At 45.9% G+C, this 25,031-nt stretch overlaps 1 protein-coding gene across 1 annotated transcript in view; it reads right to left on the reverse strand.

Moving 5' to 3' along the window:
• The window catches only part of KAZN (kazrin, periplakin interacting protein), a 1,344,061-nt gene extending 1,327,037 nt beyond the window's left edge, over positions 1 to 17,024 (reverse strand). The window contains exon 1 of the mRNA XM_061383221.1: positions 16,816 to 17,024. Coding sequence (XP_061239205.1) covers positions 16,816 to 16,906 — 91 coding nt within the window. The 5' untranslated portion in view covers positions 16,907 to 17,024. The remainder of the gene's footprint in view (positions 1 to 16,815) is intronic.
• Between the last annotated feature and the right edge of the window lie 8,007 nt (positions 17,025 to 25,031).

Consider the following 25,031-nt stretch of genomic DNA (forward strand, 5'->3'; position numbering starts at 1 on the left):
GGAACAAAAGCCACCCACGCACGACATTTCTTCCCTCTGAGTTAATGGAGCCAGGAAGCCACACGCACACACACACACACAATAACTACTCCAGTCATCACCTAAGAGGATGCGTGTTTTGCTTTGCAATGGTCTTCACACAACCTGGGAAGTCTTCCCAACAGTCACAAGCAGCATCACAAACACTTTTGGTCAGTTTGCCTGACGGTCCCTAGGAATGAGATCTGCATCAGGAGAGAATTTTCAGGAATGCATTCGGCTCTCTCCTGTGGGTGGGACACCGCTGGCTGCAGAGGAGACATACTCTGCAATAATGCTTAGCTTTGGTCTTGCCTCATGCTGGTTTTGATGATGCCAGGCTGACACAGAGTGGAACTCACAGGGTGAGTTCCCAAGACACTGTAGGGCATACATCTGGTCCAGTCACTGAAGCAAAGGGGGTACTCAGGAACAGACTCAAGGTCCGATACTGGCTGTCAGAATGGAAGATGTTAAGGGCCAGGAGGGAGCAGAAACCAGGATCAGCTGCACAGACAAGAAAGCCAAGACACAAAGCCTAGAATGGGCCAAAGCACACTGAACACTGGGGAGAGGTGGGCCAGGGCAGCGGTCCCCAAGCTTATCAGCACCAGGAACTGGTTTCGTGGAAGATGGTTTTCTCATGGACCAGGGCAGGGTGGGGGTGAGGGAGGTGGGTTTGAGGTGATTCAAGTGCATTACATTCACTGTGCACTTTATTTCTAACCTAATGCCACTGCTGATCTAACAGGAGGTAACAATCTGCAGCTCACAGTCTGGGGACCCCGGGTCAGGGGAATTCAGGCCAGTTCAACTACTCCAGAGAACAGTGTCCTCTGAGTATGTGCTAAGCCCAGCCTTTTGTCCCACAGGGTTTTAGAAGTGCCACCCCTGGCACTTATACCTAAGGTGTTATACCTTAACACCTTCAACCTCTGGCCTCTGAGCAGCTGCCACCGCAGCTGGTTGTGCATTTCTCTCTCCAGCCTTGAAATGATTTGGTGTACCTCTTTTCCAGGAGATATGGTGGACTAGAAAAAATGCTACAGAACATTTGGAAACATAATGAGCATCCTTATAAATAACAAAGTTCAGCTTTCGGAGTCAGGGAAATCTACTGGGGTAGGCTGCCAGGTGACTCAGATAGTAAAGAATCTACCTTAAATACAGGAGACCTGGGTTTGATCCCTAGATTGGGAAGATACCCTGGAAAAGGGAATGGCAACCCACTCCAGTATTCTTCCCTGGAGAATCCCATGGACAGAGGCGCCTGGTGGACTACTGTCCATGGGGCTGCAAAGAGTTGGATATGACTGAGTGATTAACACTTTCACTTTAGACTGACAATGGAGCCTGAAAAGATCTCTAGAATTTATAAATGTTATTTGGAAAGATGCTCTCTGCAGATGTGATAAAGTTAAGGAACTTAGGATAGGAGAATATTCTGAATTATCCAGATGAGCCCTAAGCGCCACCACCAATGTCCTTATAAATGAAAGAAAGAGAGAAATCTCACACACAGAAAAGAAGGAGCGATGTACCCATGGAGGCAGACATGGTAGTGACATGGCCATGATTTCATGGAACGTCAGCAGCCACAGGACTCTGGAAGAGACAAGGAACATTTTCTCCCCTAGAGCAGGGGTCCCCAACTTCCAGGATTTAATGCCTGATGATCTGAGGTGGAATTGGTGTAATAATAATAGAAATAAAATGCACAATAAATGTAATGTGTTAGAATCATCCCCAAACCATCCCTCCCCTACAGTCCATGGAAAAACTGGACTCCATGAAACCGGTTCCTGGTGCCAGAAAAGATTGGGTACTGCTGCCCTAGAGTGAGGAGGGAGCTCAGCCCTGTGACACCTTGATTTCAGTCCAGTGGCACTGATTTCAGACTCCTGGCTTCCAGAATGGTGAGAGCATAAATTTGTGTTGTTGAAACCACTGAGTGTGTCGTAATTTGTCATAGCAGCCACAGGAAATGAATACATTCAACAAACCCGCAAAGAAATGCAAAGCTGAAAGCAGAGTAATGGCATGCACTGACACCTGGGCTGCTCAGAGGCATCCGCTGGTCTTGTAAAGTGGAAGCTAGAGTTGCACGGGCACATGGGGGAGGTCACACGGCCTCAGGTCATACTGGATAGAGGAGTCAGAACTACAACACACACACACACACACACACACACACACACACACACACACACCCTCACAAGCCAGTCTTAAAGGACTTCACCATCAGGAAGCCTTAGAGGATTGAGGGGACTTGGATAAGGGTCCTGCTGCTGCTAAGTCACTTGAGTCGTCTCCGACTCTGTGCAACCCCATAGACGGCAGCCCACCAGACTCCCCGTCCCTGGGATTCTCTAGGCAAGAACACTGGAGTGGGCTGCCATTTCCTCCTCCAATGCGTGAAAAGTGAAAGGGAAGTCGCTCAGTCGTGTCTGACTCTTAGCGACCCCATGGACTGCAGCCCACCCAGCTCCTCCATCCTTGGGATTTTCCAGGCAAGAGTACTGGAGTGGGGTGCCATTGCCTTCTCTGGGATAAGGGTCCTGCACACAAGCAAAGGGAGACAGGGTCTGAGTCCTGGACTGAGGTGGAGACAAGGTGATCTCGTAATTGCTCATTATCCCAAAATGGCCCTCAAATGGGTTTGGGTTTAAATTTATACTACTTGGGAGGATTGAGGAAATCCCCAGCTCAAAAATTCATATCATCTACAATAACATGATATCTCACTGATAAACCCCAAACATGAGCTCAGAATCCAAATGTACAAAGTACACGAGGTCATAAGCTATTCTGGACATGAATCAAGAGAGAAACAGAAGAACTGTACTCAAGAATGTCAGAAATGGATTTATCAAATTCCTTTACAAGATAAATGTGATTTTAAATGGTTAAATATATTAAAGATAAAATCAAAAGCAAATAAGACAAAAGATTACTTTGTTAAAAAGAATACCAGGAAGATTTGAAAACTACTCAAATAGAACTTCAAGAAATTTGAAAAAGAGAGATAGTAAATGGGGAATTCCCTGTGGACACTGCTTCCACTGGAAAAGGGAGACAAGGTTCCACCCTTTGTCGGAGAACTAGGATCCCACAAGTCACGTGGCATAGCCAAAAATGAAAGACATTAAATGAAAAATTGATTGCCTCAATTAGGCTGAAGATTAGAAGAGCCAGAAAGAAAATTAATGAACCAGAAGATAGTGTTTAATTCATTATCCAGAATGCAGTCAAAAGACAAAAATGGAAAATATGAAAAAGAAGTCAGATGGAGAAGTTCAACTCAGGTCTCTCAATATTTTCTAAGATGGGCTAGGGGGATAGGAAGAATGGGAGAGAATCAGTGTTCAAAGAAATAAATGGCTTAATATTTTCTAGAATTGAGACATCAATCTTCAGATCTGAGAAACACAAACCCCAAACAGGATGAATAAAATTAGATCCATTGCCAGACATGTAGTAAAACTACATAGCTTCCAGGACAAATATTTTAAAAATGAATTCATAGAAAAGGCAGATACCCTAAAGAAAAATAGCTCCAAAATTAATATAGGTCAACAGCAACAGTAGAAGCCAGAAGAATATCATACCCAAAACGCTGAGAGAAGAATAAGCCAACCTAGAAATCTACATCCAATTGGTCTAATTTAGTAACACTAGATACAGTGAAACTAAAAAATATGGAGACCCTTCTATAGTCCTTTCTGGTCCCAATCACATACGATCATCTAACCTATCACTGGCCTGGTCTCTAGAATGCAACTCTTCAAACCCTGGCTTTCTCTAGTCAATACTCCACTGCTGAACTGGCAGTGGGTGTGCTGACCATTGGAGGCTGGAAGAAGGTATGAGGGTCCTCTTTCTAGGGGACTATTTTCTTTGCTACCTGTCTCTATGCTATAGATTTCCTCTGTGCTGGTGACGGTGTGTGTCCTCTAGCATCCCAGGACATGTCCAAGCTCTGGCCCCTGTCTCCCCAGCCTCCACTCCTCTGGCTAGACCAAATCCTAGTTCTTCCATGCAGGAGGCTTCATACGGAACACTGAGCAGGTGGTAGGCCCTGCCTTGTCCCCAAACAGGTCTTTCTGTGTTCCCTGGTAGACACCTGGGTCTCCCAGAGCCCTGAGGGATGGCCCACATGTCTCTTATGACCAAAGCTGGGGAGCTCTGACCACTCTCTGGAGTCCTGTCTCCCCTGGGGTTCCCAACTAGGGCTGCAGTCACTGCAGAAATTCAGAACCCACTGCATAAATTCCTTTTTAGATTCACTTCTAACCTAGGAAATAAGGCCAAGCTACCATCTCTCCCAAAATTGGCTGTCTTCCTACATCACATCACCCTTCTAGCTCTCTGGACCAGCAGGGAGGAAAACAACCTCTCCCCTTCTCCCTGTACTCCTGCTCTCTAACCAGCCCTCTCTTCAAGTGTCCTAACTTGTCCTCACTATGGGTAACTGATAATGACTTCAGAAAGATCAAAGAGAAGATTTCAAGTTTCAAGAAGTCCTGAAATGCAAGTGGAGCCCAGCCTGGGTACTTGGCTACCTCATGGCTTTGTCTTCTTCCTTAGATGGGAGATCGCTGGACTGATGGTCCCTTTGATGTTCAAGGCTGGGTCTCCCTCCTCTCATGGCGCTGACACTAGACTCTACAGATTAAAACAAAAAGTAAATAGGGCTCTAGGGAGGACAGTTATTATAAAGGACCCATGAAAGCACATTTACCTTTCTGGGGAAAAAACTAGACTGTGTCTGTTTCATCCAGCTCAGTCCTTACATCCTTAGAAAGACAGATGAGATTGGAATTGGTCAAAAGAGCCAATGTCCAAAAGAATGATGTGGTTTAAGACCATAACAAAACTAGAAATGGGTTATTTGTCAAGGTCCAAATGTCACCACTATAACAGGTGGGGACAGGAATGGGAAGGTGGGAATCCTAGTACATCATTGTTATATTATTTTTACACATCCACGGTCTTTTACAGCAGGACTTTTACAATCTCCCCTAGTCCAAACATCACATTGTTGGTTTTAAGACTTCAAGTAATCCTATTGCCTTGAGGTTTCCTGTTGACTTCCCTGATAGCTCAGTGCAGAAGACCCCTGTTTAATTCCTGGGTCAGGTAGATCTGCTGGAGAAGGGATAGACTGCCCACTCCAGTATTCTTGGGCTTCTGTTGTGGCTCAGCTGGTAAAGAATCTGCCTGCAATGCAGGAGACCTGGGTTCGATCCCTGGGTTGGGAGGATCCCCTGGAGAAGGGAAAGGCTGCACACTCCGGTATTCTGGCCTGGAGAATCCCATGGACTGTACAGTCCATGAGGTTGCAAAGAGTCGGACACAACTGAGTGACTTTCACTTTCCCTTTGACCTGTATAGAAATCTTCCTCACTTTTTGCTGTCTGGCAATTCCCACTGTGGGCGGGCCTTCACTCACCCACCAGCCACATCAGAGGAGGATCCTCACAGACGAATGTGCTTTTCCTTCAGATTTTTTACACCTACAGCCACTCCATTTGGAGAAGGGCTGAGGGAGCTTGGACAGTGGAGATCAAACCAGTCAATACTAAAGGAAATCAACCCTGAATATTCATTGGAAGGACTGAGGCTGAAGCTGAAGCTCCAATACTTTGGTCACCTGATGCAAAGAGCTGACTTATTGGAAAAGACCCTGATGCTGGGAAAGATTGAAGGCGGGAGGAGAAGGGGATGACAGAGGATGAGATGGTTAGATAGCATCATTGACTCAATGGACATGAGTTTGAGCAAACTCTGGGAGTTAGTGAAGGACAGGGAAACCTGGCATGCTGCCATTCATGGTGTTGCAAAGAGCTGACATGACTTAGCGACTGAACAACAAGAGGAAGCTTGTCTGGGTAAAAGCTTTGCCCTCAATGTAAAGTTTATCTGTTAGAGCATTTGGGACTAAAGAGGAAAATTGACTCTAAGTTTTTCAGAAGCTGGAGTAAGTAACCACATAGGACCTAATGAGAACAGGTCCAAGAATGAGATCAAGTCTGAAAACTAAGTATGCCCTGGGCAAGAAAAAGCACCTTAACAGCCCCATTCTTGGTGGGCTCTTCCCACCTAAGCTACCTTCCAATGAGAAACCCACCAGTCATTTAATTCCAGAACTTTCTAAAGAGCAAACCTGAGGGCACAGCAGGGTCTCTAATGTATTTTCCTACAAAAGGCCATTTTCCCTGTTACTGAGCTATGCCCACAAACTCCCCAAATCTTAGATTTGGCCCCTCTTGGCCTTCTGCACCACCATCAAGAGCAGAGAGACTGATCCACTCCTGATGCCCCCAACCTGGGCTGCTTGGGGACAGTGCACTAATGGTTCCAAGATAGCTCCCAAATGCCCACTCCAGACTGGCACAACCTCACATCAAAAACTGGAATGTCTTGGACCCTACAGACTGTGTTCCTTCTATTTGTTTCTATTCTCTATCTGCTACCAAGTCTTCTCCAGGTTCCTAAGACTAAGATGAGGGAGGAAACATCCATAGCTCAAGTTAAGTGTATTTACTGCAATGCAAAAGCTATCTCAGAAACAAGGGCTCTGAAGTCCCCAGGCCTGGGGCAGTCCTCGGCTCCAGGAAGCTATGCAAGAGAATATAGGCCGAAGTCGGGGCGTCAATCTACCCCTCTCAGTTTACTCACGTTTACTCCAGGAAAGGCAGGGAATGGGACAGCATTCAGTAGGCCTACCACTCACACCAGAAGCAGATTCTGAACCGAAATCAGAGTCCTGTTGATGAGAATAGAGGGCTTGAAGCAGAGACTGTCAACCGGTGGCCCGTGGACAGGACACAGCTGTCAGAGTCGGACCCTCCAGAATCCACAGTCTTTCATCTGGTAATACACAGTCAAGAACTGGGAGGTTTCATGGAAACATTGGGACTCTGGGTTTCTCTTGGAGAATAAGAGCTGGGACACGGCTCCCCAGAACCACTGAGAAGTGGCGCCAAGCTCACCTGACTTGACTGGCCCCTATTTCCAAACGAAACATTTGCTTCTTCCACTGACTGTCTCTTAACTTTAAAAGGCTTCCTCCAAGATCAGATACTCCTTATTTCAACTAACATTTGAATTTTATTTATTCAGCTGCCCCTTATTAAGGCTGACCCTATACTTTATCATGTGAATGAGGACATGCTGGAGAATGAACGTAGACACTGTTGATAAATTATATCAGAAAGAGAGATAGGAACTGCCCCAGGTACATTGGGTTCAATGAGACCTTTCGTAAACAAACACGCTTTTGTGACGGTGGGTGGAAGTTCTCATAGACTGTTGATTCTTGACCTTAGGAGTCAAAGAAAGAGTCATTATTCTGTGTGTGTGTGTGTGCGTGTGTATGTGTTGTAACTGTAATGATTAGCCAAGGGGAGAAGTAGGAACTTTTTACAAGTCTGAAAGACATGATCATAAGGAATGTTTTAATTTAATTATAAACTTTGTCTCAGTAACAGCAGATGTGCTCGTAAGAAACAGCAATACTGACAGTGCTATGAACTGTGTCCTCTCCAAATTCACCTGTCGATGATGGTGAGTCTTGGGGAGTGATGAGATCCTGGGGGTGGAGCCATTGTGAATGGATTAGCACCCTTCACTTTTCACTTTCATGCACCAGAGAAGGAAATGGCAACCCACTCCAGTGTTCTTGCCTGGAGAATCCCAGGAACAGGGGAGCCTGGTGGGCTGCCATCTCTAGGGTCGCACAGAGTCAGACACAACTGAAGTGACTTAGCAGCAGCAGCAAGAAGAGATAGGAGAGCCTGCTCTCTCTCTGCTCTCAACCATGTGAGGACACAGTGAGAAGACAGCTGTCTGCAAACCCAGAAGAGGACTCTCACCAGACATCAGACCTGCTGGCACCCTCATCTTTGACTCCTCAGTCCCCAGAACTGTAAGAAGGAAATGATTTTTGCTTAAGTCACCCAGTCTATGGCATTTTGTTACAACAACCTGAGCTAAGATAGACAGCAGATGTTTATACCTAATGCATTCAGTGCCAGGCATGGTGATAAGCACATCATACATATGAACTCATTGTCAGGCCCCAGAACCCTATGAAGTAAACTATTATCTTCATTTTACAGATGAGGAAATCAGAGCACAGAGGGATTAAGGTACTTGCCAAAAGTCACACAGCTAGTGAACAGCAGAACTGAGTTTTGAACCCAAGCAATTGCAAAAAGCAAAGGAGAAAAGGAAAGATATAAACAGCTGAATGCAGAGTTCCAAAGAATAGCAAGAAGAGATAAGAAAGCCTTCTTTAGTGATCAATGCAAAGAAATAGAGGAAAACAACAGAATGGGAAAGACTAGAGATCTCTTCAAGAAAATCAGAGATACCAAAGGAACATTTCATGCAAAGATGGGCTCGATAAAGGACAGAAATGGTATGGACCTAACAGAAGCAGAAGATATTAAGAAGAGATGGCAAGAACACACAGAAGAACTGTACAAAAAAAGATCATGACCCAGATAATCACGATGGTGTGATCACTGACCTAGAGCCAGACATCCTGGAATGTGAAGTCAAGTGGGCCTTAGGAAGCATCATTACAAACAAAGCTAGTGGAGGTGATGGAATTCCAGTTGAGCTCTTTCAAATCCTGAAAGATGATGCTGTGAAAGTGCTGCACTCAATATGCCAGCAAATTTGGAAAACTCAGCAGTGGCCACAGGACTGGAAAAGGTCAGTTTTCATTCCAATCCCAAAGAAAGGCAATGCCAAAGAATGCTCAAACTACCGCACAATTGCACTCATCTCACACGCTAGTAAAGTAATGCTCAAAATTCTCCAAGCCAGGCTTCAGCAATATGTGAACTGTGAACTTCCTGATGTTCAAGCTGGTTTTAGAAAAGGCAGAGGAACCAAAGATCAAATTGCCAACATCCGCTGGATCATGAAAAAAGCAAGAGAGTTTCAGAAAAACATCTATTTCTTCTTTATTGACTATGCCAAAGCCTTTGACTGTGTGGATCACAATCAACTGTGGAAAATTCTGAAAGAGATGGGAATACCAGACCACCTGATCTGCTTCTTGAGAAATGTATATGCGATTCAGGAAGCAACAGTTAGAACTGGACATGGAACAATAGACTGGTTCCAAATAGGAAAAGGAGTATGTCAAGGCTGTATATTGTCACCCTGTTTACTTTAACTTATATGCAGAGTACATCATGAGAAACACTGGGCTGGAAGAAACACAAGCTGGAATCAAGATTGCCGGGAGAAATATCAATAACCTCAGATATGCAGATGACACCACCCTTATGCCAGAAAGTGAAGAGGAACTAAAAAGCCTCTTGATGAAAGTGAAAGTGAAGAGTGAAAAAGTTGGCTTAAAGCTCAAAATTCAGAAAATGAAGATCATGGCATCCGGTCCCATCACTTCATGGGAAATAGATGGGGAAACAGTGGAAACAGTGTCAGACTTTATTTTGGGGGGCTCCAAAATCACTACAGATGGTGACTGCAGCCATGAAATTAAAAGACGCTTACTCCTTGGAAGGAAAGTTATGACCAACCTAGATGGCATATTGAAAAGCAGAGACATTACTTTACCAACAAGTTTCGTCTAGTCAAGGCTATGGTTTTTCCTGTGGTCATGTATGGATGTGAGAGTTGGACTGTGAAGAAGGCTGAGCACCGAAGAATTGATGCTTTTGAACTGTGGTGTTGGAGAAGACTCTTGAGAGTCCCTTGGACTGCAAGGAGATCCAACCAGTCCATTCTGAAGGAGATCAGCCCTGGGATTTCTTTGGAAGGAATGATGCTAAAGCTGAAACTCCAGTACTTTGGCCACCTCATGCAAAGAGTTGACTCATTGGAAAAGACTCTGATGCTGGGAGGGATTGGGGGCAAGAGGAGAAGGGGACGACAGAGAATGAGATGGCTGGATGGCATCACTGACTCGATGGACATGAGTCTCAGTGAACTCTGGGAGTTGGGGATGGACAGGGAGGCCTGGTGTGCTGTGATTCATGGGGTTGCAAAGAGTCGGACACGACTGAGTGACTGATCTGATCTGATCTGAATTGAGATCTTACAACCATGTGTCCCTGCCTCTGATGAGTAAGTCTCTGAAGAAACAGACCAATTAGAAACCAAGCTCTGCTTCTGATATAACAATGGTGGGAAGACCATGCTGCTCAAAGGCTGGGGCTTTTATACAGGCTGCTTATTCCAAGCATGTAAGGACCAGCTCACCCCTGTTGCTTTCTTCTCAAACAAGCACCATTGGTGGGAACTCCTTAGGTCAAGGTATGATCCAGGGGTGTCACTGACAGTACTTGCACCCTATAGAGATCACCAGGATGCTGAGAAAACCCTATCTTTAAACTGAATATGGAAGGTTAGGCACAGAGGAGATGCTGGAGGAAGGCAGTGAGTGGCAGGTGCCACCTCTTTTGTGCGCCATGCCCAGCAATAAACTGCTTTCCCTTGAAGAGCCTGGAGTTGAAAGTATTCAATCTTTTTTTTTTTCCCCCCTCTCTCTCTCTGGCTATCCCACAGTTTTGGTTGCTATCTCATGTTAGATCCCTCAGATTGAGTGGAGGATGTGAGTGTTTGGGGTACTTCTCTGCTGGGAGTTGCCATTAGGCACGTAATCTGTGGGGTTTGTTTGTTTGTTTGTTTGTTTTTCCTCCAGGTTACGTTGCCCTCCGAGATTCCAAGACTTCACAGACCCGCCGGTGAGAGGGTTTCCTGGTGTTTGGAAACTTCTCTTTTAAGACTCCCTTCCTGGGCTGGATCTCCATCCCTAACTCTCTTTTTATCTTTTATATTTTGTCCTACCTCCTTTCAAAGACAATGGGCTGCTTTTCTGGGTGCCTGATGTCCTCTGCCAGAGTTCAGAAGTTGTTCTGTGGAATTTTCTCAGCGTTCAAGTGTTCTTTTGATGAATTTGTGGGGGAGAATGTGGTCTCCCCGTCCTATTCCTCTGCCATCTTAGGACCGCCCCCCCCCCCGAAAGTATTCAGCTTGACGGCTTCCTTGTCGGCTCTGTGGTAAAGAATCTGCCAACCAATGCAGAATACACGTCTCCGATCTCTGATCTGGGAAGATTCCACATGCCTCAGAGCAATTAAGCCTGTGTGCCACAACTACTGAGCCTGTGTTCCAGAGCCTGGGAACTGCAAACACCAAAGCCCACATGCCCTAGAGCCTGTACTCTGCAAGAAGAGAAGCCACCATAATAAGAAGCCCACACTGCAATTATAGAGTGGCTCCCACTGACTCCAACTAGACACGAGCAGCAGTGAAGACCCAGTACAGCCAAAAATAAACAAAATTATTATTTTTTTAAAGTATACAATTTGATCAGCCCAAGAGACTATTGGGATAAACTGCTTTCCCCACCACCCTTGATTCCACAAGCTCACTTGAAAGAATCAGTCTTGAGAAGAAGAGTGACCATAACCATGGTTTTGCTTTGCCAGATTCCACAAGCACCATTCTATTGTGCTAACAGCGTCTCATGGGGATGACAGCCATCCTATAAAAGGATTTGACTTAACACAGACCTGTCAATGTCTTCCTGTTGAAAACACCATCTGAGGTCTGGAGGACTCCAAGGCAACCAAGATGACGTTTCCTAACCTCAGAAAGCTGAGGGTCTAATGAAGAAGGCACTGAAGAACAGGAATCACAACACAACACACTATGAATAGTAGTGTGAAAACACAGAAGACACAGGCCACTCCCACTTTAAGCTACAAACTCCTGGAAGATGGAGAGTATTTATCTTCGGTACCTCTGGTTACTGCAGACTCCACATTCATTCAGCAAACATTTTCTGGCACAGATGTTCAACAAGCATTTCTGGAGATAAATTCCTGGGGGAGCTAGGAAATTTGACAGAGTCTAGATAGAAGAACAGGAAAGAGTAGATACTTGGGATCCAGATGCCTTGAATTCGAATCCTGGATCAACCACTAACCTTCCTTTCCTTTATGGGCCTTAGCTTTCTCATCTATAAAATGAGGATGATTTCATTTGCCTTATGAGGATGTGACAAGGATGAAACTAGATATCACGTAAGCACTTAGCATAATGACAATCCCAGAATGAGCACCCAATAAGTATCTGCTATGGTTATACTCAATTGCCAGTATACACTATGGTAATTCTTTGTTGCGAATGTCAAAACATACTATTCACACTGGAGAAACAGCCAGGCAGGTCCTAGATGACCACCCCTTGGGGATCTAAACGGAAACCTGAAAGCTGTGTTCCCATACCCATAGATGAAAAGATAGGAATCAAGACTCTCCTCTTGGCTCATGTTTATCTGTTTAATTTTTGCAAAACCACCAACATGTTCACCTCACAGCAGATGCCATAAATCTAGTTCTCTCCTCTCTTGGTTCCAACTATGGCAAGTGGCTTCCAAGTACATATAGGTTATATACCCAGATGGATTCCTAGATTGTTCAAAAGGCAGGAAAGGTGGCTCAGCTGACAGCCTTCAGAAGGAGCAAGGCAGTAAAGTCAAAAGATGACCAGACCCTGGCTCCAGGTACCGACCTGACTTGTCAGACAGACAGACAGACATGACTTGCATTTATTTTGAGTTTCTGCATGGTAAGGAGCTAGGGGCTGATCCAGAACTGATGGTGCAAATAGGGAACCTTGTGAGTGACTTCTGAGCTGCAATTCAGGGGTATGCAGAACAGTAGCATCCAGGTAATCAGGTCTTGTCACTTTCTTGCCCTCTCCTCACATCCACCCTCCCACTTGAGCTGGGCCTGGATTCCTGCAGCGTCAGCAGGACATATTGGACAGAATGACTTTAATCCTTCTGGTCAAGCACAGTAACCCTGTGGAAATGCTTTCCACTCAAATGGGACAGGTAGGATTTCAACCAGGATGACACAGGGGCAGCTTAGCAAGTCCCAGCAAGATATAAAGACCCCAGAAGCCCTCACCTGCAAGCTAGAGTCCCCTAAACAACAGAATGTTAGGCTGAGGGATGAGTCAAGAGCCCTCAGCAGAGACAGGACCAAACACCAGGGTCAGAGTGGCACCTTGGTCAAACATTTTGGGGTCCAAGGATGTGCGTCCTTGTGCTTAGCTATGTCCAATACTTTGCAATCCATGGACTGTAGGCCTGGAGAAGGGCATAGCAACCCACTCCAGTATTCTTGCCTGGAGAATCCCATGGACAGAGGAGCCTGGCAGGCCATAGTACATAGGGTCACAAAGAGTCGGATTTGACTGGAGTGACTTAGCACACACATATGGACTGTAGTCCACCAGGCTCCTCTGTCATTTTCCTGACAAGAATAGTGGAGTGGGTCACCATTTCCTTCTCCAGGGATCTTCCCGACTCAGGGATCAAACCTGCAATTCTTGTGTCTCCTGCAACAGCAGGCAGATTCTTTACCACTTAGTCACCTGGGAAGGGGTCCAAAGAGGAGATAAAAAGGAGTTACTTAGCTACAGAGACCAGCAGTGTACCAGCTTGAGTCTATACAGTCCATCCCCCAAGACTGTCTCCCAACATTCTCAGTAAAATGCAAGAAATAGCTGGAAGCCAGAGTGATGCAGGATACTGTGAGGTCAGTTAGTGGGAATGTGGCCTCAGGCTCCCACCTGAAGAAGGCCAGGCAAGAAGACTGGAGAATGGTGGCCCCATCAGTCATTCTTGCCTGGTCAGATTAACATCTCACCTACCATTTTAGGGCCAAAGGAAAGGGGAAGAAATTTGAGTTGGGGGTTAGAAAGAGAAGAGAATGTCATAGTATGACCCATTCTGAAGTGGGGTGAGGGACCCTGGAGAGGGAAAAGCGTGAGCAACAGCATCAAAGACCATGAAAGATTCAAAATGCTACCCTCTCCTCCAAATCCTTCAGAAATACAGACATAGTTTTTTTGAAAAGACTCTTTGCAGAAGCCATGGGATTGCCTTTTTGGGGTACAGGCTTTGGGGTGGCCTAAGGTTTAAATCCCACCTTTGCCAACATCTAAACTTCACCCATTAAGTAGGAAATACGCATCTCCCCGCAAGGCGGCCATGAAGAGGAGGCGGGTGTGATCTTCCCTACTATGATCAGGTGCCATGGATCCGGACACACAGTGGGAACTCTGTCCTTCTTAGGACTTTCAGATCCACTCTAAATGCTTCCCAAAGCAACAAAGATGTGTGTATGGTGCAATGGCATAGGATATGAGAAAACCAAGACACCATGTAGCACAAAAGTGCCAGGAAGAAAGCGCGTGTCTGAGCCAAATTCTCAGGTCTGAGCCCTTTCACATGACCTGGTTAAGATTTTTGAAAATTAAGAGAGTTTATGTAAAATATATAGGAATGTTTGTTCAGAAACAGAACCATTTAAAAGTCACAATCTACATAATTCTCTTTTCTTCAATATGCTTTTACATTTACCACTAACTAGATCATCATCTACTCACATAAAGGCTATAACTTACTCTTCAGACTTGGTGGTTCCTGGCATTGTGCAGAGGAAGCACACAGTAGGTACTCAGTGAATATGTGTGTCTCTCACTCGAGAACAGATGTGATGAACAAAGCCCCTGTGAGCCCCTGGAGTTATGGAAGCATTTTCACATTCATTTAAGATCTCGTTTGTGATACCTACTGGACTACAAACACCTTGCTTGGAGACATCTCAGTGTTTGCTCTCAACCCCCTTCACCTAACTGAGTGAGGGCTTTTGACTTGGAGGTTAATTATTCCTCCTTGCCTGTCTTCAGGGAGAGAGCTCTCCCTTGAGACTGCTGGTCATTATTATTCCATGTTGCACTGCTCGCTTGACGTAAAGGATTTCTTTTAAGGAGACAGAGAATTCCATGACCTGATTTAGGCTTGGATGCCTCCAAAAGCTTAGAGGATAAAGCCACAGGGGACAGCGCTGAGGTCTTCTAGAAATCTATCATCTGCCTTCCCACAGTAACTCCAGAGAAGCAGAAAGGTGTGTGAAACTTCAGGAAAATCTCAAGTCCTCCTTCTTATGTATAACAGCAGGAAAGGCACTTAAGCTATTGCAGGTCAAATATTCCTCAAGTATATATAGAGTGGGAGACAAACCAGAATTAAGCTGCCATGGGGTGGGGGTGGTGATCAGCACTTTGATCTTCTATAAATCATGGGCAGCTATGCTCTCAGCAAACAGATATGCCTTGACTAGGCCCTGGAAGGATGCCTGCCCAGAGCCCCCCATGCCTCCTGTCTGTGCTAAGTCACTTCAGTCGTGTCCAGCTCTTTCCAATCCTATGGACTGTAGCCCACCAGGCTCCTCTGTCATGGGATTCTCCAGGCAAGAATACTGAAGTGGGTTGCCATGCCTTATTCCGGGGGATCATCCTGACCCAGGGATTGAACCCAAGTCTCTTACATCTCCTGCATTGGCAGGTGGGTTCTTTACCACTAGCAAGTACCACCTGGGAAGCCCTCACACCTCCTAGAAACATTAAAAAACACTTGACACTAAAACTGTGCTGGCTAGGCACCAGGCTCCGTCCTAAGGCTTTCCATGTGTGTGTTAACATGTTGAATCTCTGCAATGACTCTATGAGGCAGTGCCTACTATCCCCACTTTATAGGCACAGAGAAGCTAAGTAACATGCCTGAGGTCACACAGCGTGTACCAGGTGAAGCTGGGACTCAAAGCCAGGCAGTCCACCCCAGAGCCCTCATTCACTTAGTCTATGAGCTTCCACCTTGTGCAAATACATCCCATCCTTGAACACTGTTCAAGTTCACTTTCTCCATTGCACTGGGCTCCTCTGAGTTCACAGAATCTAAGGCCTGGAGGGACCAGGCAGCTCAAGTCCAGTTCTCTTGTTTTGCAGCTGGAGACAGATTCCCAAGGGAAGTGGGTAGGGGTAGGGTCTGTCATTTCCAAGGTTGTGCCACCACTGACACCGACTCAAGCCCCAGACTCCTAAATGCAGTGCTCTCCTCACCACCTTCCAGAGGTTCACAGCACAAATGCACAATTAACGCTTTCATTTTCAGGAAACCACTGAGGAAACACATGGCCCTTTTCCCAATAGCAGGAATGAACTCTGAGAAAGCAGGCAGCCTATGTCCTGTGACTCCAACATAATTGAAATCATGGATCAAGCACCAGCCTGTGGGTTCCACCACAGTGACGATTTGCACCAAGCTATTCCCCCGACTCCAGTTTTCTTTGTAGCCGACTGCCCGAACTGGCAAGATGGCTGGCACAGAGTAAGGCTGCAGCCCACACCAAGTTTTCCATTCTACAGGAAAGGTGAGGTTTCTATGGAAGAGCCAAGGCTAGAGAGGAATGCCCACAGTGGAGCCCAGGGCTGGGAGACACTGCTCGGGGCAGACCCTCTTAGGAGTACCTAAGTTACTCCAGTGGCGCTCGGAATGCCATGGCTTAACCACCACTCTTAGCAGCAGAGAGGTTTAGCAGCAAAGAGACAAGAGGACAAAAAGGCAACTATATTGTCTAGGACTGGCACCTGCCCCCAAATGTTACCACAGCCCCTGTGTCATCAGACCCTCCTGACGTACCCTCCCACATCCTCCAGGTAGCCACAAAGAAAAGAGGTGGTGAGATCAAAGGGTGCCTCACTTGCCCTGTCCAGGCAGCAATTCAGTCTCCTGGCACGTCCTAGAAACTTTAAAGTGGACATGCCTGGCAAGCATGCCACTAGCTAGCTGAACCTCACATTCCAAATTACAGCACGACACAGATGAGACACACCTGGGCCTCCAGCCCTGGGGCCCCTGGAGAGCGCCCACTGCCCCCAGGACACGCTTCCTACCTGCTTCCATAAGTTGGCACTGCTGACCAAAGACGTGGGAGAAGGTGACCGGGCCGGCTGCGGAACTGGATGTCGCCAGCGTGGATTCCATGGCTCTCCGGGGGTCTTTCGTGTTGGTCCCCTGGCTGCGTCCAGACCCTTCAGAGCCGCTGAGCCGAGGATGACGTCACTGGCCCAGAACTGTAGGTCGGAGGCGACTTGTCACTTCCAAGAAAATGTCCCCGCCCCCAAAGTTTACAAGGTTCTTCCTCTCGCCGCCGAGTCCCTGCAGTTTTTCTCAAATACCGGTCAAGTGCAAAATGACACCCTCTGGGGCTCTGCAGAGCTTGCACAGCGAAAGGAGTTAGATGCTAAAGCAGAATCTAAGTTTTCCCTCCGCAGAAGTTGCCTCCTCTGGGCCGGGGTCGGGGTGACTGAGTCACCTGGCAGAGGCCGGGTCCGGGGAGCCGCTCAGCCCGGGGGCCACCGGGGAGAGCTCGGCCCGGCCGCGTCCCAGCGCCGGCTGCTGCAGGAAACGCGCAGCCGGTTCCGCGGCGGCTCCTGCCAGGAGGGAGGGCGCGAGCGAGGCTGCCCCAGGCTCCCCGGGGACCCGGCCTCGCAGGCCCGCGGCTCCTGCGGCACGGGCCCTGGTCTCCGTCCTCCCGCAGCCCGAGCGCGGCTGTCCCGGGTCCGCGCGCCCCGGGGCGGGCGGCCAGATGCAGACGAGGAGCGCGCGGGAGGCGGGCGCAGCGCGGGCACTCTGCAGCTCTGGACCACCGACGTGCCCGCGGCTCATCCTTCACTCCAGACGGATGCTGTTCCCTTCCTCGTCCCCTTCCTCTCCGGGCTGTAGGGAGGGGAATGAGACGTGGTTAAGGAGCCTGGTCCCACCTACGGCAGCCGGCCTTCCCCCTGCCCAGCCCGCCACCCCCTTTCCATGTCCGTTACTTGGAGAGATTTGTGGATGCAGAGGGAAGTGCTAACTCAGCCCAGAGGCTCTCGGCCGCTGTAACCTCTTCGTGCCCACAGCCCAGGAAGAACCAGAACAAAACAGAAGAAGACAATGCCAGCAATAAAATCCAAAGATCAAGAAGAGAGGGAAAATGCCATCCATCCCCCATGTCACTCCAGTGACACAGAAATGGTCCGGGTGCTTCATCTTTGCCAGACCAGGCCTATTTTGTGCAGAGAGCCACCAGTCCAGTCCCCTGCCCCGACCCCCAAGGGCAGTTTCTCTGTAAAGGGAGAAAGGCAGGGAGAAATAATTCTCCCATGGTTACAGCAGCTGTTTCTGAGGGTGCTGTGTCTTTATCCTGCTATCCCATCTGCTCATCACAAAGCTGCTAACTTGTGAGACGTAGCAACATCTCCAGCCAGCATTTTGGATACTTCCACGGGGGATCTGGCTGCAACCCTGGCAGCACCACTTCCGCCAGGAGAGAGAGAGAGAGTGACAGCGCAGCAACAACAGTCAAAACACCCATGTTTTTCCCCAGGAGGACTTTGGTTCAAACATTGCTTACTTTCTGTATCTCAAGAACAGAATAGCGAAGTTCCAAAGTTCCAGAAAGGCTCTCACACAGAAGCCCTTCCCATCAGAACCCTTTGTCACCAAAGAGGCACCGCTCCTTGATACTGGAACATAACCTGGCATGGTTAAGGCAAGGCAGAAGAAGCTTTGAAATAAGGAGTAAAATGAAGCCTACTTCATGTTTATGGTTTACAGCAGCTTGAACCATTGAGGATCCCCTTTCTCATACAAAAGAGGTTCTTCTCCAGGTCATGAAAGTATAAGACATCAGAGAACATTCTCTCTGACCACTCAGGTGTAAGACAACTAAGGACTAAGGTCAGGAGAAGACCAGATCACTTGATAACTGCAGAAACCATACACAGGATGTGAAATGGGTTGGCTTCCCAACTCTGGGTGGCTATGGAAGTTTCAATGCATCTGAGCAATGGGCTACTATGCCACCACCAGAAAAAAAAAACTCCAAGCTGAATTTGGAATGGAGGGTGAATGCAGGGAGCACAGAGGATTTTTAGGGCAGTAAAAATTCTCTCATGATATCATAGTGATGGATACGTGTCATTGTGGTGGTGCTGTCGTTCAGTCGCTAGTGAAAGTCACTTAGTCGTGTTCAACTCTTTGCGACCCCATGGACTAAACAGACCATGGAATTCTCCAGGCAAGATTACTGGAGTGGGTAGCCTTTCCCTTTTCTAGGGGATCCTCCCAACCCAGGGATTGAACCCAGGTCTCCCACATTGCAGGCAAATTCTTTACCAGCTGAGCCACAAGGGAAGCCCAAGAATAATGGAGTGGGTAGTCTATCCCTTCCTAGGGGATCTTCCCGATCCAGGAATTGAACCAGGGTCTCCTGCACTGAAGGTGGATTCTTTACCAACTGAGCTATGAGGGAAGCCAAGTGATATTCAGTCGCTAAGTGGTGTTGAACTCTTTGTGACCCCATACTGGAGTGGGTTGCCATTTCCTTCTCCAACTGATCTCCCTGGACCAGAGGCGGAACTCGTGTCTCCTGCACTGGCAGGCAGATTTTTTACCACTGAACCACCAGGGAAGCCCCACATGTCTTTATATATTTATTCAAACCCACAGAAGGTACAAGAGTGAACCCTAATGTAAACTATAAACTTTGGGTGCTGATGCTGTATCAGTGTAGGTGCATCAGCTGTAACAAATGTACCACTCTGGGGGCTGTTGATTATGTGGGGAGGCTGTGCATATGTGAAGGGAGGGGATATACGGGCAATTTCTGTACCTTGTTCTTAATTTTGCTGCAAACCTAAAACTGTTCTTTAAAAATAATCTTTAAAAAGAATCCAAAGTAATCCTTTACATACTAATTCACCCTGCAGATGCCCTTTGTTTGGAAAACCATGCTTCTCCCTTCCCTTCTCTGTACTTCCCTTCTCACTGCTACAAGCTGTTTAATATACTAAATTCCACACATTTTCCTCTGTCTGCTCCCTTAGTACCAGGTACCTGAGTTGTCTCCTATGCCCTGTAAATGTGGCCAACACAGTAATGATGCCACCTAATGGTTAGTCATCAATACATCATCCAAATCAGAACACTTTGACAGTGCATGAATGGAACCACTATTAGTAATTATACCAGGATAAGGGGCATAAACTGGGAGGAATGGATCTGTGCAAGAAGTTCGCTGGTTTCATACCCAGGAATGGACTTACTCGAAGACACATACAAATTTAATTTCATTCAGTGCTGCCAAGTACTACTCCAGGATGGTTCTGCCGGTTCACCTGCTCATTGGGACCACACATGGGTTCCTACTTCCCCACATCTTTGCCCATAATTGTCATTGGCAAGTATTAGGAAGTTGGGTGATCAAATGGGTATAAAGTTACAGTTCATTGATTTGACTTGATTTCCTTACTTATTAGTAAACTGAGCACTTCATGGAAAGCTTATTAACCAGAGGCTTCCTCTTCAGGAAATTGCCTGTTCACAGCCTTTGCTCATTTTTCTAGTCGTTTTTCTATATTCGACTTTCTTATTGATTTGCACAGTAGGTTCCCTCACTTTGCTAGATATCCATTTAAACTTTGCCAATATCTTTGCCCAACTGTTAATTCTGACCATGGTGTCTTTTCTTATTGAGAAATACTTCTCTTTAATATGGTCAGATCCATGGCTTTTCTGACTTATCTGTTTTGAAGGCCTTGCTTAAAATATCCTTCCCTTCTTCTGGGCTGTGAAGTCAGCCTCCTTTATGGTTCTACTTTTTACATTCAGTCCTTGTCTATCTGGAGAGTGCTTTTATACCCGGTATAAGGTAAGATACGGTTTTATTTTTGTCAAGATTGTGAACAGTTTCCCCCAAACATCTTTCCCACCCCATCTTTTCCCTGCTTCAACATCACTATCATTATCTATCAAATTTCCATTTACGTGAGTCTATTCCTGGGCTCTCTCCTGTCCTGTTCATTCCCCCATACTATGTTGTCAATGCTAACATTTTAGAGTTGCTGGTCAACATTTTAAGACATCTAGATTTCAATTTTTTTCAGAAATCAGACTTAAGACTCCCCTCGTGGTCCAGCAGTTAAGAATCTGCCTGCCAATTCAGAGGGCATGGGTTCAATCTCTGGTCCAGGAAGGTTCCACATGCCTCAGGGCAACTAAGCCTGTGCACAACAACTTCTGAGCCCAAGCACTGTAACTACGGAGGCCTGCACACCCAAGAGCCCACGGTCTGCAACAAGAGAAGCCGCCACAATGAGAAGCCACAATGAGCACCGCAACAGAAGAGTAGCCCTTGATGGCTGCACCTAGAGAAAAGCCCACACAGCCACCAAGACCCAGCACAGCCAAAATTAAATAAATAATTAAAAAAAAAAAAAAAGAAGTCCAACTTGTTGCTGTTGAGCCTGTGTATCTCATGCTGGGAATAAACTGGAACAGCAGGTCCCCCTTTATGTGAAATGCACACGCTCCTGCTGCTCAGCCCTGGTCTGCATTCATTGACAATATAAGCCTATTATTCTTCACAGAGATGTGTTCAGGTACCAAACACACCTCCAAAGATAAAAGTCAAAAGCAAGTAAGCCTAGAGAAGACAGTAACTGACTTAAGGACTTTTGTTACCTCTGTGCTGATAAAGATCATTTATTGAATATCTCTTTGACACCTGACACTATGCTGGCTACAGGAAGAAGGAATAAAGGAAAGTCATGGGGGAGGAGGGGAGGCAGGAGGAGACAGTGTGAGAAACCACTCAGAATCTCCGCACATGTGATAAACACAAAGAATAATTAACCAACCAAGTGGGAACATATCACATGGTGAATTATGGGTCAGGAAAGGTCTTGCCATCACATACAGATACCCTCAGGAAAATCCTTATGGGACAGAGTACTGGAGAGGAATCTAAGAAGAGATGTGGAATTGTCAGCAGGAAAAGGAAGGGATTTGGGTTGAGGGAGGGGATTTTGGCACAAAGTCATTTGGGCAAAACTAGTTTAAATGCCATGTTATACTGGAAAGGTTTCAAAGTCCGCTGAGAGCTCTTAAGATTAGGAAGGATATAAATTTGCTCTGCTTCAAATCAATGATCCTATCGATATTCTTAAGATTTCCCCTGGCACCTTTCCAATTCTATAGACTTTAAATTGTCCTCCCTCAGAGGACTCCCTGACTTTGCGCAGACTCATAGTCCCAGAGGAGTTAGGAACCAATTCTCTGATAAATCAGGGTCAACCCATCAGTTGTTATTACCCACAGCTCCCAAAAGCTGCAGAGTACCACAGCCAACCATTATAGAAAGGAAGGGTAGAACTTTCCTTGTGGTTCAGTGCTTGAGAATCCGCCTGCCAAAGCAGAGGACATGGGTTCAGTCCCTGGTTCAGAAAAATTCCACATGTCTTGGGGAAACTAAGCCCATGTGCCACAGCTACTGAACCTATGTTCCTAGAGCCTGTACTCTGCAGCAGAAGAAGCCACTACAATGAGAAGCCCATGTACTGCAACTAGAGAGTGAACACCACTTGCCCCAACTTAGAGAAAGCCATACAATAAATAAATAATTTTTTTAAGGGAAGGACAATTTAGAAAAACATGACACTGAGCTCAGAGATACTTGTTGCTTCATGTCTCGTAGCAAAGTACCATGAAGTAGAATGTGCTACATGACATGAGCCATCATATTAATGTGAGCTCCATAGACAGTCTAATAACAGATACCAGCATGTCCCCATCCCAGAGGAGGAAATTTGGTCTTATGAAAATTCAAGTACTTTGCCCAAGATTACACAGCCAGAAAATATAGACATTAATAGGTAATCTATAAGATAAACAGTTCTACTGGTTCTCTGCTTTGCAGTAACTACTCTCCATTTTATCGAAAAGTTGTGCTGTTGGCTCTCAAAGGTCTCCATTTGACACAAGTTCCTAGCAAGTCACAATAAATGTTTTTCCTTTTATAAAATTTTTAAACTGTTTGACTGGGTTATAATTCATGTGCCATATAATTCACCCATTTAAAGTGTACAATTCATTGGTATCCATATATGCACAAAAATGTACAACCATTGACACTGTTGAGGTTAGAATAATTTCATGATCTCAAAAAAACACAGACATTTTAGCTATCACCCTCTGCACAACTGCCCCCCTCATCATAAGTCACCACTAACCTTTCTATCTCTATAAATTTCCCTATTCTGGAGACATGAATGGAATCACAGAATATGTAGACTTCTGCATCAAAAGTCTACATCCTTCACTTAATGTATTGCTTTTAGGTTCACTGAAGTTGTAACATGTATCAGTACTTCATTCCTTCTTATGGCTGAATAATATTCCACTGTATGGATATAGCACATTTTATTTACTCATTCATCTACTGAATTACATTTGAGTCATGTCTACATTTTGGCTATTATGAAACTGCTGCTATAAACACTGTGTACAACCTTTGGTATGGACACATGTTTTCATTCCTCATAGGTATATAACTAGAAGTAGAACTGCTGAGACACAGGGTAACATGTTGAAAAGCACAGACATCGCATCGCTGACAAAGGTCCTATAGTCAAAGCTGTGTTTTTTCTCGTATTCATGTATGGATGTGAGAGATGGACCATAAAGAAGGCTAGCACCAAAGAACTGATGCTGTCAAAGATCCCTGAGAGTCTTTTGGACTGTGAGGAGATCAAACTAATCAATTCTAAAGGAAATATATTCATTGGAAGGGATGATGCTGGAACTGAAGGTCCAATACTTTGGCAACTTGATGCAAAAAAGCTGAATCATTTGAAAAGACCCTGATGCTGGGAAGATTGAAGGCAAAAGGAGAGGGGGCAGCAGAGGATGAGACAGTTAGATAGCATCACTGACCCAGTGGACATGAATTTGAGCAAACTCCAAAAGATAGTGGAGGACAAAGGAACTTGGCGTGCTGCAGTCCATGAGGTTGCAAAGAGTTGGACACAACTTAGTGATTGAACAACAATGTTGAATCATTTGAGGAATTGCCAGCCTGTTTTCCAAAATGGACATACCGTTTTACATTCCTATCAGGAATGTATGAGGATCCTGAGTTCTTACTAACACCCATTATACAATCATGCTTTGATGCAGTACTAAGTTATCCTAATAATCTAAATGGTGGCAAAGAATAAAATAGTAATTGGCTCAAAGGGAACTTAAATTTCTGAACAGACTCATTTCAAAGGATAATCTTTTCTCTTTCTATGGAAGTCACTGATGACTAAATCTGGGCCAAAAAGAGATAAAAGAGTCCCTTAATTCTGTCGTGACAGAACCTATAGAAGGAAACAATGTTTTGCTGGAGCAATACCATCATTACCATCAACTCTAGGTCTTATCTTATTTCTATAATTTCATATATACTTTCTAGTGCTAAATCAAAAATAGCCAGGTATCTATTTCCCCTTCTTTCCCTTCTGAATAATTCCATTCAATTCAAAAGACAGGACAAGACAGAAAGAAAGAAATCCATGCCAAGGTGTAGGGGGTGAAGCTCAATGCTGAGTCAGAGCCCAAGCAAGATGAGGGAGCATTTGTGGGGTTAAGGAGAGAGGGCAGGAGGGGCAGTGGCCAAGTGAGGTGAGGAAGACATCCACACAGAGCAGCAGCAGCAACCAAAGACTGGTTACATATGGGGCAGGGGGAGGAGAGAGATCCAACAAATAAGCAAACACGTTGAAGACAATAGGAGTCTGGTTTCCTACTGTTAAAGAAGAGAGAAAAGTTAGAATAAAATTTATGCTGTTAGATAGAAATTGTAAGTATTGGTATTAACTCATGATTAATACTATATATACATGTGTGTGTGTGTGTGTGTAAAGGAAGAGGGGACTTCCCAGGTAGCACAGTGGTAAAGAATCTGCCTGCTAATGTAGGAGATGCAAGAGACGCAGGTTCGATCCCTGGGTTGGAAAGATTCCCTGGAGCAGGAAATGACAACCCACTCCAGTATTCTTTCCTGGAAAATTTCATTGACAGAGGAGCCTGGCAGTCCATGGGATCACAATGAGTTGGACACAACTGAGCAATTGAGCATACACACAAAGGAGGAAAGGGTTTCCCCGGTGGCTCATTGGGTAAAGAATTGGCCTGCAATGCAGGAGATGCAGATTTGATCCCCGAGTCAGGATGATCCCCTGGAGGAGGGCATGGCAACCCACTTCAGTATTCATGCCTGGAGAATCCCGTGGACAGAGGAGCC

Source organism: Bos javanicus, chromosome 16 (assembly GCF_032452875.1).
Source record: "Bos javanicus breed banteng chromosome 16, ARS-OSU_banteng_1.0, whole genome shotgun sequence".
NCBI lineage: Eukaryota > Metazoa > Chordata > Mammalia > Artiodactyla > Bovidae > Bos > Bos javanicus.